We start from the raw sequence: 14,418 nt of genomic DNA on the forward strand, positions 1-14,418 counted from the left end.
GTATTTAGTTGCCTGAGTTTAATTATTTAGCACTAACATGGTAATTATTAAACTTATTTTCAAATTTAAAAGCAAGATAAGTGGATCCTGTCAGTGTGAAAAGGAAAAATGAATAAATTCACATTTCTTTATATGTTAGAGGAAGGTAAAAATGAGAAAGCAAGCACAGGACTTTTTTATTGGGAAAATTATAAAGCATCTACTAATTTGGTGGCTTGTCTTAGCTAAATGACAATTTATTTGCTAGTATTAAATTTTTTTCATTTTCCTAGTATTGGTTTTGCCATTCCATAACCAGCTGTAGTGCAAAAAAATCCGTTACTGCAAGCTTTGATATACAGTCCGATTTTCTTCACATTGTATTTTGTGTGTTCGAAGCTGTTACTGTTACGTTACCTTTAGATATGTTCCTCAAAAAATCAGTATGTAAGGTTAATTTTGTGAGTCGACTATTTGAGAGTAAAATTAATGTTGTTATGGCAAATGTGTTATGACCACATTTGTTAAATCCAAAAGTTATTACTGAATAGTTGCTTGAAAGTAAGTGTGCAGTTGGAAGCATGGCCATCTTGCTAGGTTTCAGGGCACCAAATTAAGGAGGGACCTATTGTTTGAGGGTTCAGAAATTATATTAGTGCTATTACATGAAAAGATAAGGTTTGTTACCAATTGAAAATACATAATTTTGCTGTCATTTATTAAAATAGTTATTTTTCTTATTTTGTTATACACATTGCCTGAGAAATAATTAAAAATTATTGAGCTGTCATAACACACAGTACTTAACTGCGTATCCTTATTTATACTTTTCACAGTAATAGTTCATTTGAAACTTTAGAATTATAATATAACATTTCTGTATACTTTTAAAAATAAAAGTCTGTCAGAAATGGGTGGATATTGTAAATGATTCTCCTATTAAGTAGAGTAACATATACCACTTTATTTTTATCCCAAACTGTTTTATAATATGGCTCTAGTTTTTTTTTTTTTTTTGCATTAGCTGGGCATTTCAATTAAAATTTGAAACGCTTGCTTATATTCAATGTATTTATTTCTGTGTATGGTTCGCTAACAAGATACTGTCAGAGCCTTATATATCATTTCATTCTCGGTAAGAGAGTATAGAGTGCCAAAATTTTGAGCACGTTAATGACCATTCAGAGTGTCTAGAATGTAAGTGCTCAGCAACAAATGTTCTTTTTATTTAGAATTTTCATATTTGTCAACAGCATCCTATGTGGACTTATCTTCAGTATAGAATACATCACTCTATCTGTTAAGTAATTAAAACTGGTAAATTTTATAAGGGTAGGAGAAATTGCTGAAATTAAAATTTAGATAGGTTTTCAGTTGCTTTGATTTGTACAGATTTGTAAGGATAAATTATTACTTAACATCTCAAACATGTCAGTGATATGGTCCCTGATTACCCAAAGTAGAGAAGTTCGTTCTTTCCTTGTGTAACTGATGCTTAAATTGTCACTTGACATTGGAGTCCTATTACAGTATAAAATTTCTTAATCAGATTCTTCCTACCTACGAGATTGACCATAACAACTTGTGCCCTCTTAAGAGTTAGTTTTGTTTCTAAATTTATTTATGGCAGTTGTTTTGCCATTATATAATTAAATATTTTGCAAACTAGATGTTTTTATGGTCAATCATGGAATACTTTTTTAAAGAAAAAGTCCCTATAAAAAGGACAATGACAAAAACAATTAGGTTTACATGAGAAACTATAAAAGACTGCCTCTTTCTTTTCTTTCCTTTCTTCAGTAGAATACCCTTCCAGCTGGATAGAGCAAGTTGGCTCTGACTTGTATAAAAAATATTCATACTTTGAACTTCTGCCAGAACTCTTTGACTCTTTGATGTGGGTTTCCTTGTATATAATTCTTTTGGGCCATATCTAGGGTTGACACGAATCCCTGAAACAGACTTTTGGCTAATGCTTTGAGAGGTATATAAATTCAATAAATTCAGTAATGGAAAAATTGAAAGGGAAATGAAAAATTGTGTACAAATCATTAAATACACAAATGGTTGGCATCAAAGTCTTTGTATAAAACTACTCATTGATGTTTTTCCTACAGCATCTACATATTATTGAATTATTAATGTAGTCCTACAATAAAACAGCTATGATTGATGTTTTGTTAATGAACAAATATTATTGATGACGTTAGCTCACTTATAATATCCTTCCAGTAGTCTCATTTACAAGGATCTTAATTTCCAGTGTTGTGTTTTTTAAATGTATAGTATCAGAGAATATTTTAGTTTGTTTATTGAGTTGCATTTAAGTGAGTACTTAAGATTATTCTAGTTGGAAAAATTCTGTCTCTATTACTTTACTAAGTGTTTATTTCAGGCTTTTTTCTAAAAAGTGTATTTTGTTTAAGTAGAATTTCTACAATTACTGATCTGCAAGAGGAGAAAGTTACAATTTGGGACTAGGGAGAATTATAGCTACAATTACTTTATCAGTACTAAAAATTGAATTATCCCTTTGAATAAGTTGACTAGGCAAATACATTTGTTACATGATTATCTTATAGTGATACACATATTAATGATGTTACTTGTAGGGACACTGATTGCAAATAAATTTGAATTTAGTTTTAGTATTCAATTATTTTAAAGGGTTATAATTTATAGAAACATGATACAAGGATCTCTGAATACTTTGTTTCAATAGGGTGATTAGTATGTATATTTCAAGTTACAGTACAGAGTAAGAATGAATAGATTCTTGAATTGAAAATTAAATATTTGAATAATGAATTTATTTACTTTTCACATTTACGAATCCCTCCAATTAATATGCCCCAAACAAATATTATTATTTTGTTAGATTGAGTTGAGGTCTTTGTATTTAGACGAGCCTATCCTTCTATTTTATATTACTGAAATTTAACAGAGAAATTATCAACACTTGCAACAAGAAACTTAATTTTTCTATGTAGATTATAGTTACAATTGCTTAACTATCAAAAAATCATGATGAAGCCTTTATTTCTTCTGAGGTACTACATATAATTGGAAGGACAATTTTGAAAATATTCAGTGTTTATTAAAGCTACAAAAATTTATTTTCCTGAATATTTTCTTAGTCTTCTTTCTCACACTAAATTTCCCTTGCCTATATTTAGGTAGATTATTAGGGGCTAAGGAAAACTTGAATCTAAATGCACTTTGATTATAATTAATCTATATATAATGTGTACTTTTAGAAAAATATGGCATTGTTGCTTTTGTATCTTGTATATTTTATCAGATGTTATATGTTTTAGGGCAGTAAATCTTTATTGTCTATATTCATTGCTTTGTCCTCCTTGTATTTTTCCCCTATGAAAAGTTAAATTTAGCCTACTTTCCTTGTTATAATTTGATTTGTTAAGCTGGAAGCATTTTTATAATCACTCAGGAATGTATGTCATAATCTTCTGCAAATATGCCTTTAAAGGGTAGTCTTAGAAATCATTCTCACTAGAGTGGGATTCGCCTTGTATGCAATCCCTTCTTGAAAGCAGCTTTCAAAGTGTGGCATAGATGTACACAAAAACAGTCACCAAGAGGTTTAGGTGTACTGTTCAATTAATTACACCTAACATGTTCAAGATAGATTCTTCTTTCTCTTTTTGCTTGTCTGTAGTGATGACAGAAGTACCCATTTTCTCAGAAAAATGTCTTTATCTAGAGAAAAAAGAAAGTGATTATGAAACAAATCCCTAGGAAAAGAAGCTTTCAACTATATAGAGAGCTAATAATTACATTTATTATACTTGTTGCATTTCTTGCTTAATTTTTCATTGTATAGGTTGGCTTTAGTCTGCTAACATGCTGAAAGATAATAGAAATGAGTGTAGTTGGCTTTAGTCTGCTAACATGCTGAAAGATAATAGAAATGAGTGTATTTTAATAGAATTTAAAATCTATTACCATTTTAACAGTTGGAGAAAATAATAGAAAATATAATGAAAAGGTACATGTTGGACTCTGCCATTTATATATTATATTCTATATTTAGTAGCTGTAAATACATTTAAATATTTTTCCATATGCATCTAGCTAGGCATACATATTTAATGTGAACTGCTTTTTATGTCTGATTATCATTTACACATAAGCATAAAGTGCACATATTTAATGTATACAATTTGATGAGTTTGTAGCATAGACTTCTTTTTAAAGCAGCCTTTTTTGGGGGTTGGGCAGGGTGAGGACTTAAAAAATTTTTTCCCTTTGATGATTTGTGATAATTGTGTCATTAGTTTTAGAATGTTCCAGTATTCAAATTAATTCTGTTTTGCCATTATTTTGAAAAAACATTAAAATAATAGTTGTTTATCTCTTCTTGATAAAATATTTCTGCAGATTAAATACTATTGTATGTTTTAATTCAAAATAATGGAGTTAACTGATTATCAGTTTTAAAATAATTAAAAAGTAAGTGTTCCTTACCTTACATTGTTATCAGGAATAAAGTGTTACCAGATATGCTGTTTCAATCCATAATATTGATGAACGAAACTTTTCTCTTCATGGAGACCTTCTGTTCACATTCAGAGAAAAAAGTGAACAAAACCTGGGCAAGCTTCATGTTGAAGATAGCAAGTGTTTTCAGTATCTCCTGAAGGGCTGGGTAATCCATGGTGAATTTCACTGTAACTATTTGGTTATAAATTGATAGCTTTTGCAAGTAATGAGTCACACTATAAATAGGTTCTATTTTTATCTTAGCATTACTTTTAGCCTTTTATATATGCTGAATCACGTCTCACAAAAATGCTAATGTTTATGGTTATTTCTCATCAATTTTCTATCTGATGAAATTTTACACTGTTTCTTTCCAGCCATTTAAAGAATCTTTTCCCCTTTGAAATGTGGTAGTTCCAAACGCAGAAAGTCAGAATTTTTTCCTCTTTCTAGTACTGATTACTGCTTTAAAAATGGGAAAATTTTGTTTATGGGCATAATTATAGTAAAATCACACATCTGCATCTGTAGCTCCTGCTGCTAATTCCAAGGTATTCTTCAAGCCTTCAGTGATTCAGCAACAGGGCACATCTGAGGGTTGGAAGGATAGTGATTTGACTTGTGTAGTAGTAAGTTGTAACACTGATTAAACGTGCACTTGACACTTGCTGGGTAAAGGAGCTGCAAGCTCCACTTGCAGACATAGTATTGTGTAACAGCATGTTGTGCCTCTACTCTGACAGGCAGGCACATTTAATCTTGTAATAAAAACTAAAGTGTTTTGTGATGAAGCTCTTCATGGCAAAAATAGAATTAAACAATTCAAGACTGAATGGTTGGTATGTTGTTTTGTACTGTAACAGGCAGGTTTTCATTAAGGGTTTATTACATTTTCTACTGTTGTCCACTGACCACCATACATGTTAATTAAAAGTGCATATCTTAAGGCAGGGCATAAGTTAGCCATTCCTTAGTTTTATAGATTCCCCTCTTTGAGGTTATTCAGCATCTTTTAAAAACAACAACACTAATGATCTCTATAATTATATATAAATAACTGTGTTCCAGGTTCCAGACATAGCATAGATTTGCTAGGTACATTCATATCTTGTAGAATTTAACTTAAAGATGAGCACACTATGTAATTGTCAAGAAAAATGCAGACATACAAAAACTCGACAGTTTTAGCTTAAAATGCAGACACTTGATATTTTGAGATATTTTAAGAAGTGGCACAGTAAAGAAAATTATTTGAAGTTCTTTGTGAAACAAACACACAGTTTTACTTCTCGCACTATTTGTACTATTCCTAGTCTCCTGGACCAGTGCTTATTACCCTATTTCCATGACTTTTGTCTCCATCATCATACGAAGAGAATATCTTCTGCTGTTTCTATAATGTAAGATTCCTAGTTGGTCCCTTCCACTGCCAAATCAGTAGAATAAAATAAATACCAGTAAAATAAAAGGAAATTCTATGTTTTGTTTATTTTAGAACAACTGCCTTATTTTCTCTATGCCCATATATACTTACATGTGAGCAGAAAGTAACCATATGTTATGATTTTCATAGTATAACACCTCATGCTTTATAAATTGACTTGAGAATGTGATACTTTCTAATTAATATTCATAAGTCACCAAATTTGAAATAGTTTGATATAATTTTATTTTGTTCCTTTTGAGTTTTTCAGTCATAAATTATATTCTGGGTTTTTTAATTGAGAATTTCTTAAAGTATCTAGGATTATCCTCTGTGTTTGTATGAATAAATAATACTTTCATCAGAGATACATAAAAATAATTATTTCCAGATTTAAAAAATTTGAAATCATCAACCATACATGTGCTTGAAAATTTCTGTTTGCATTTTTTCTTTAAAAAAAAAGCATATCTTGTATTACTTGTGTTGTATAATTTCTATACAATACTATTCTTTAATTTTATTTTATATAGTTTTTTAATGGACATTATTTTTTAAAGCTTTAAACTTTTAGGTTTACAGAAAATTGAGCCATTGAGCAAAAAAACCCCAAATACCTCCACTCACAATTTCTCAATTATTCACATCTTACATCAGTATGATACATATATTAAAATTGATTAATAATGATTTATTTATCAGTTTATTTAATTTTTATTGAGTTAACATCTTGCTCTGCTGCCTAGAGTACATTGGTGTCATCAAGCAGGATTATACAGAATAGTTTGACTGCCCTGAGAAATTCTATTCATCCTGCACCCCTTCCCTACCCCACCCCCAAACCTCTGGCAATCACTGTTCTTCCTACTTCATAGTTTTGCCTTTTCCAGGATGTCATATAGTTGGAATCAGACAGTATGTAGCCTTTTCAGATTGGCTTTTTTGATTTAGTAATATGTGTTTAATGTTCCTCCATGTGTTTTCATAGTTTGATGATGGTGCATTTCTTTTTATTGCCAAATAATATTCCATTGTATGGCCATAAAACAGTTTGTTTATCCACTCACCTTTCGAAGGATATCTTGCTTGCGTCTAGTTTTTGGCAGTTACGAATAAAACTGCTAGAAATATTCAGATTTTTTCCCCATGTTTGTTCCATTGACCTATTCTGTCACCAGTACCATATCATCTTAATTATGATAGCTTTATATCAGGTAATCACGTCAGATAGTATCAGTCCTCTGACTTTGTTCTTTATTATTGTGCTGGCTGTTCTACACATTTTGCCTTTCCGTATATACATAAGTATTTGATCGATAGCCACAAAATAACTTGCTGGGGTTTTGCTTGGAACAGTTTGGACTCTGTTCTACTTTGCTAAATGAGTTTATAAAGCAGTACCAATGGAAATGTTTTGATAACAGGCTATGTTTATATCAATATAAATTCTAGTTTTTCAGATATTTAAATGTGAAAATGGAAACTTCTCTGGAATAGGGAAGGTTTTTCTACGGCTTCATTGTTTTCCAGTCCCAGGTTGAAAGAGGCTGTATGATTGTGCATTTGTGTCTATGTTTTCATATATTTGAAATTTGAAACAATTTATTTGTGAAATATTTGTAAAACTTATTGTGTGGTTTTCTCATATACAACGTAATGTTATAAAGGAATTGAAGAAAATATATATATCCCTGTATGAAAAGGAGTAAATGTTTGTGAATAGGTACTTAACTAAGGTGAACAAAATTCGAATATCAGCTTTAATGAGAGAGAATTCACATACCCTTTAATTCAGTAAAGGACAGAATTAATTGATTTTTGGTATTAATGTATTCACAGATATGTAAAACTGTCACCACAGTCAATTTTAGAACATTTTTTTTATCACCTCCAAAAGAACCCCCTATCCCTTATCCTCTCATTCCCCTTATCTCCCCCAGCCCTAAGCAGCTGGTAATCTTTCTATCTCTATATAGAGTTGCCTTTTTTGAATGTTTTAATTGGCTTTTTTCACGCTGCATGTTTTCAAGGTTCATCAGTGTTGTTGTATGTTTTAGGACTTGATAAATTTTGGACTAATATTCCATTGTGTGGATATATACCACATTTTGCTTATCCATTCATTAGTTGATAGACATTTAGATTGTGTCTACCTTTTGGCTATTGTGTATAAAAATGTTTGGTTAACTTTGGCATACAAGTATCTGTTGGTGGTCTTGCTTTAAGTTGCTTTGGGTATATGCCTAGGAGTAGTTACTTTGTCACATGGTAACTCTATATTATCTGACTTTTTAAATTACAACCATCTTAGTGGATGTGAAGTGGTACTTCATTGTGGTTTTAATTTGCATTTCCCTGATGAGTAATGATGTCAAGCATCTTGTTATGTGCTCATTGGCTATTTGTGTATCTTTTCTGGAGAAATACTCAGTTCCTCTGTACCATGAGTGAGGGCTAGGTAGAAGGAAGCATCAACTTCTCAGCCATACTCATCTATAACTTAGCCACAGCAGCAGGTATTTAATGGTGGGATGAGAAATGCTGACATCCTGCCCCTCCCAGGAAGATAGGCTTCCAGCTGGGAGCTTAGATGAGAGGGAATCCTGTGTTCTTGTCTGTTAACAGACTGAAGTGAGCTGAGAGTGGAGAGGAAAGGAGTTTCTTGTGGAGTTTTAGTTTTCTTTTTCTGTTTTTTTTTTTTTTTTCTCCTTTTTAAGGGCACTATGCATTCATAGCACAACAAGAAATCAATATCAGTTTATAAAATCAAAAAGAGACTTCTAAGACAAAAACTATTGTTAATGAGGCAGATGACTATGGCAGAATTTTTTTTTTTTTTTTTTGAGAGTCTCCTTCTGTCACCCAGGCTAGAGTATAGTCGTATCATCATAGCTCACTGCAATCTCAAAGACCTGGGCTCAGGTAATCCTCCAGCTGCTATGCCAGCTTTCTTTTGGCTTCCATTTGCATGGAATATTGTTTTCCATCCCTTCACTTGAGTCTGAATGCATCCTTGTGGTTTAGATGTGTTTCCTGAAGACAGCGGATACTTGGCTTGTGTATATTTATCCATCAGGCCATCCTTGATCTCTTCAATGGGCAGCCCAAGCCATTCACATTTATTGAAAGAATTGATAAGTGGGGCCTATTTCTGTTCATCCTATTGTGTTGAAGTTAGTTGCTTTGTTTTCTCTCTTGAGCCATTGTGGCATCTGGCCTTTGAGCTTAAGCTTTTGGGTGATTTTACACTGGTGAGTGTTATCATGCTGATCTTTGTGTGACACTGTTGTGAGTACTTCCTGGAGGGCAGGTCTTGTCTTGATGAATTCCCTGTCTTTGCTTGTCTGAGAAGATTTTTATTTTTCCTTCATATACACAACTTAGTTTTGCAGGATACAAGATTCTAGGTTGGGCATTATTCTGTTTGAGAAGAATCAGAATGATGCCCCAGTCTCTTCTGGTTTGTAAGGTCTCACTTGAGAAGTCTGATGGGTTTAGTCTGTTAGTCTGATGGGTTTTCCTTTGTAGGTTACCTACCTGCTCCTTTTGCTCATATGAGGGCCTCTTTGCTGTTTATTTTGGCTGATCTGATGACTGTGTGTCTTGGTGTCTTCCTGTTTGCATTCAGTCTCCCAGGAGTCCTTTGAGCTTCTTGTACCTGAGTATCTAGGTTTCTAGTAAGGCCAGGGAAGTTTTCCTCCATTATATCCTCAAATAGTTTATCCTACCTTTGTGCATTTTCTTTTTTCACCCTCAGGGATGCATTTAATTCTCATGTTAGGCCTCTTGACATAACCCCCCCCCCCATTTCTTGTAGGCTTTGCTCTTTTCTCTTATTTCTCTGCTGTATCTCTGCAACTGACTTGTTTAATTGAAAGGTGTTATCGTCAATCCCAGAGATTCTTTCTTTTGTTTGATCTACCCTATTCTTGGGGCTTTCCACTGTGTTTTATAATTCCTTGAATAAATTCTTCATTCTCAGAAATTCTGTTTGATTTTTCTTTAATATTTCAATTTCTTTAGCAAGTTTTTCTTCTAGGTCCTGGAATTTTTTTTTTTTTTGCAGTTTCTTTGTGTTGTGTATTCATTTTCTTTTGTATATCATAGAGTTTTCTTACATTCCATGTTTGAAATTCTTCTGTCATTTTAGTGTCTGAATTTGGTTGATACTCATTGCTAGAGAGCTGGTGTTCTCCTTTGGGGGTATCCTTTCACTTTGACTTTTCATACTTTCAGAGTTCTTTTGCTGATTCCTTCCCATGTGGATCAGCTGTTTCTTCTTGCATTTTCATTTAGATCATGACATGCCCAGTTTAGTCTCTGAGCCAGTGGGTGGTGCTTGTGGATGAGATTTGGCTACAGGCTGTATGATGAGTCAATAAATGCAGTAAAAAAGGTGTGCAAATTAGCCTCCCTGTCAGTAGGTGGTGCTTGGCAGGAGGAGCAAGCTGCAAAGTATTGTTTTTGTGTCCTGTAACCAGCTCTTGTTCCTCTAGAGAGGCACTGTAGTGCCTCAGGTGGTGAGTGTGGCCCCCCTCAGCAGGGGGATATGGAAAAGTGAAGCTGGGTGGGGCTGGGTTGGGTGAGCCTGCCCTCAAGCTCCACCAATGCTGTTAGCAGGGATCGAAGTTCTGTTCTCTGCTTCAGAGCAAAGCTGCCAGGGAAGGTCTAAAATGGCCCCATTCAGCCAAAACGTCTAGGTGTGGAGGCGGAGCTGTCTGAGACCTGCAGTCTGGTGGTCAGGAGCAAGCCTCGCTCCCTTTTCCACCCTCCCCTATTCCATGGTTTCTTCTGGGCCTCTGCTGGCAGGCAGGTCCTCAAACCCATGGAGCTCCCGAATGTGATGCAAGAGGTTGTGGGGGTGGGTCCCTGCCCAAGATAGGATTACTGCCTGAGCTGGGATCTTAGCCCTCCTATTGAAGGAGAGTTGGCTGCTGCTAGAACCTGCTCTGATCTGCCCTTGAAGGCACACACACCTCAGTAGACTTATTTGAAAATATCATTTCTGTGCTCCTGGGCAATGCGATTGCCCAGGTGTATGGGTGTATGGGATCTGGTCTGCAGGCCTGTCCTCCGGGCCTGGAACTCAATCCCTGACCCTGCCAGGGAGAATGCCGGAAATAATCATTATATTAGGTACAGGTGAGCACTTTTGAAATGAAAAAAATAAATGAATGAAAACATATTCTCAACAGAAAAATATAAACCATAGAATAGATCAACTCAAAAGAAATTATACTTGGAAACAACATAGTGAAACTGCGGAAAACCAGAGATACTGAAAGAAATTTGGCAATATCTAGAGAAAAATGACACATATAAGGGAAGAATTATTCAAGTGGGACTACAGACTTTCCATAAGAAGCCATAGAAGCTAAAGGACATTGGAATAACAGCTTTAAATTGGCCGAAATAAGAGAATTGTCAACTTAGAATTCTATAACTAGGAATATGTCCTTCAGGAAGGAATGTGAAACACTAACATTCTTAGATGAATGTATACTAAGAATATTCGTCATATCTGACCACCCACATATTTTTCATTGCTTGTGTATATAAAACAAAATAAGGTTAGAGTACCTAGGTGTCAATGTTGATCTTCCTGCTTTCTACTCAGCCACTTGTGCAACTTACTAAATCTTAGTTTCTTATATACACAATAGGGATAATACTATTCCATAGAATAAACAAATGTCATATAGGAAAAGGATGTATACCAAAATGATATACCTGGTAAAAAGTGGGGGCAGAGAGAAATGATCAAAAGAGACTATAACTATAGCATTATTAGGAATGTTTTACTTTTTTATCAGATTAATCAGTTTGAAATATTACTCATGTATTTAAACTTAATTTTTAGAAATTCACCCTTTTTTTTGGACACGTGCTTATGTTAAAAAAAAGAAAAAAAAATTCACCTTTTTCCTTTAAGCATATGTATGTAGTCCCCCAGTCATAAAAAATAAATAGTATCTGAGTTTACATAAATGTCATCTACATATATTTTTTGCAGCTTATTTCACTTAAATATAGATATGGGACTTAGATCTACTTTATTTTTAAATGCTACATAGATAGAATATTAGGGATAGAATCATTAGGATATGTTATTGTTTGGATATGATATTATTAGATTGTTTCCATCTTTCAGCATTGAAAACAGCATTTGAATACTGTTACAGGGTTGGTAATAACAGGTGATATTACTGAGTTATAGAATACAGGCGTTTTAAATTTTAATAGATAATGCCAAATTGGTTATACCTATTTGTGTTTCTAACTACCTGTAGGAGTCTAGCTTTCCCACAGTATTGATGTTTATACTTTATGTGTATTGATTAGTAACTTTTGGATCAATTTGAAATTTTCTGAATAACACACTGTTCTGTGTTATAGTATAGAATCATAGTAAGTTGGATGTTGTGACATTGATCCTAGGTTGGGAAAGAGGCATTAAACATACTCAACTATATATGGAAATTTTGTACTGTGTATGGTAAAGATGGAAGGTAATGTTTCAAAGAGCAAGGACCAGATAGCAGACCTTCCTACCCCTGTGTTTTGCATCATCATTGGAAGGTGTAAAATGAGGGCCTGCTCCTCTATCACTCTGAATAGTAGCCTCACTATCTGTCACTAGACTATCAGAACTAATTTTATCAAGCTCTTTATCCCCTTTACATCAGTTGCCACAGAAAGTCCAGGATGCTGGGTGATGCCTAAGCCCCACATTGCTCTATGGGCATTGAGACAATTCCTACTTCTAGTTGGTGCTCCCCTAATTCTCTTCTCCTGTTTCAATTTTCCATATTTCATTCAAAGTACTAGTTTCTAGAAAAATTGTTACTCATTTGTCCTCCACCTACAATGTAAGGTACATGAAGGTAGGGATTTCTGTTTGTTTTCTTCACTGCTTATTCCCAGCTTGTCTAGCAATATGTTTTCAGTAAATGTTTATGGAATGACTGTTCCATAATTGGCAATGGAAAAAAGTCAGCTTCTTATCTCATATGATTCACAAAAGTAAATTCCAATTGGAATAAAGCCACACAAACCAACATAACAGCTTAAAAGAGCCTTAGCAGCAACAATCTATATTCTTAGAATAAGGAATCCATTCCGAGACACATGTTATTTTAAGAAAAATGTCATCTGACTTATAGCTAGTAATTGAAAGGTTAGCATAGTCAATTTTTTTTTTCTGACAGGAATGTTGAATTGTTGAAACAGACTTGATAAACTGCAGTCTGTCATTACATAAGATAAAATAACTTCATCAGAATTTAATTTTAAAAATGTATTTCCACTTCATACTAATAAATGTATTATCTTCTATAATGTATTATCCTGGCTATTTAATAATATAACTAGATAATTATGTAGTTTCACTTCTTATTCTCCCCTAATTTGATACCTTTATTCATTTTTTTGTTTCTGAAATTGCCTGTTACACATTGTACACTGGTGCTTCATAAACATCTGCCCATTGCTGTATTTACCAACTAGCCAGTTAAGTTGACCCTTGAACAACACAGGAGTTAGAGGCACTGATCTCCCACACAGTCACAAATCCCCATATAACTTTTGACACCTCCAAAACTTTAATTACTCATAGCCTACTATTCACGAGAAGCCTTACCAATAACATAAACAGTCGATTAACACATATTTTATATATTATATGTATTCTATATTATTACAATAAAGTAAGCTAGAGAAAAGAAATATTATTAAGAAAGACAAAATATATTTACTGTTGTTTGAGTGGAAGTGGATCATCTTCACGTTGAGTAGGAAGAGGAACAGGAAGGGGTCAGTCTTGCTGTCTCAGAGGTAGCAGAGGTGGAAGAAAATCTGCTTATAAGTGGACCCATGCAGTTAAAACCCAGGTTGTTTAAGGGTCAACTGTAATCTTATGATCCAGGTAAAAGCTACATTGCTGTGGACATACTTTTATGTTGCATGTTTTCTCATTTTGTGCTTTTCCCCCTCCTCCTTATAGTTCTGGACATGGCAAGACATGTGCCACTGTATCGGGCTCTACTGGAATTGCTCCGGGCCATTGCTTCTTGTACATCCATGGTGCCCCTGTTGTTGCCTCTTTCTACAGAGAATGGTGAAGAGGAAGAAGAACAGTCAGAGTGTCAAACTTCTGTTGGTACATTATTAGCCAAAATGAAGACCTGTGTTGATACCTACACCAACCGTTTAAGGTACAATACTATGTTCATTTCTGTTGAGCTTGCCTCCCAAATTGTTTTTTAAATAGCCCTGTGGTTTTTGTTTTGTAATCATACATGGCCATTTAAACACACACACACACACACACACACACAAGCAATATATAAACATACAAAGGGAAAGTATCTACCCAAATCCTATGCTTAGAAACATTGATTCACAATGGCTTATCAGACAACTCCCTATGTGATCTTATACCTCTAGGTATTAAGTTTTTCTTAAATGCTGTCACACTGTACCTATTAGATAAATCAGTGCTAGTTTCACTCCAT

General features: G+C 33.8%; 1 protein-coding gene across 11 annotated transcripts in view; it reads left to right on the forward strand.

Annotated features, from left to right (window-relative positions):
• The window catches only part of BIRC6 (baculoviral IAP repeat containing 6), a 237,240-nt gene that overhangs the window by 184,924 nt on the left and 37,898 nt on the right, over positions 1–14,418 (forward strand). For all 11 annotated transcript variants that reach the window (XR_001160238.3, XM_012788389.3, XM_012788384.3 and 8 more), the window contains one exon: positions 13,908–14,118. Coding sequence is in view for 10 of the 11 variants with exons in the window: in XM_012788389.3 (XP_012643843.1) it covers positions 13,908–14,118 (211 nt within the window). In the remaining variant the exon portion in view is untranslated. The remainder of the gene's footprint in view (positions 1–13,907; positions 14,119–14,418) is intronic.

Source organism: Microcebus murinus, chromosome 3, assembly GCF_040939455.1.
Source record: "Microcebus murinus isolate Inina chromosome 3, M.murinus_Inina_mat1.0, whole genome shotgun sequence".
In the NCBI taxonomy this organism is placed as follows: Eukaryota; Metazoa; Chordata; class Mammalia; order Primates; family Cheirogaleidae; genus Microcebus; species Microcebus murinus.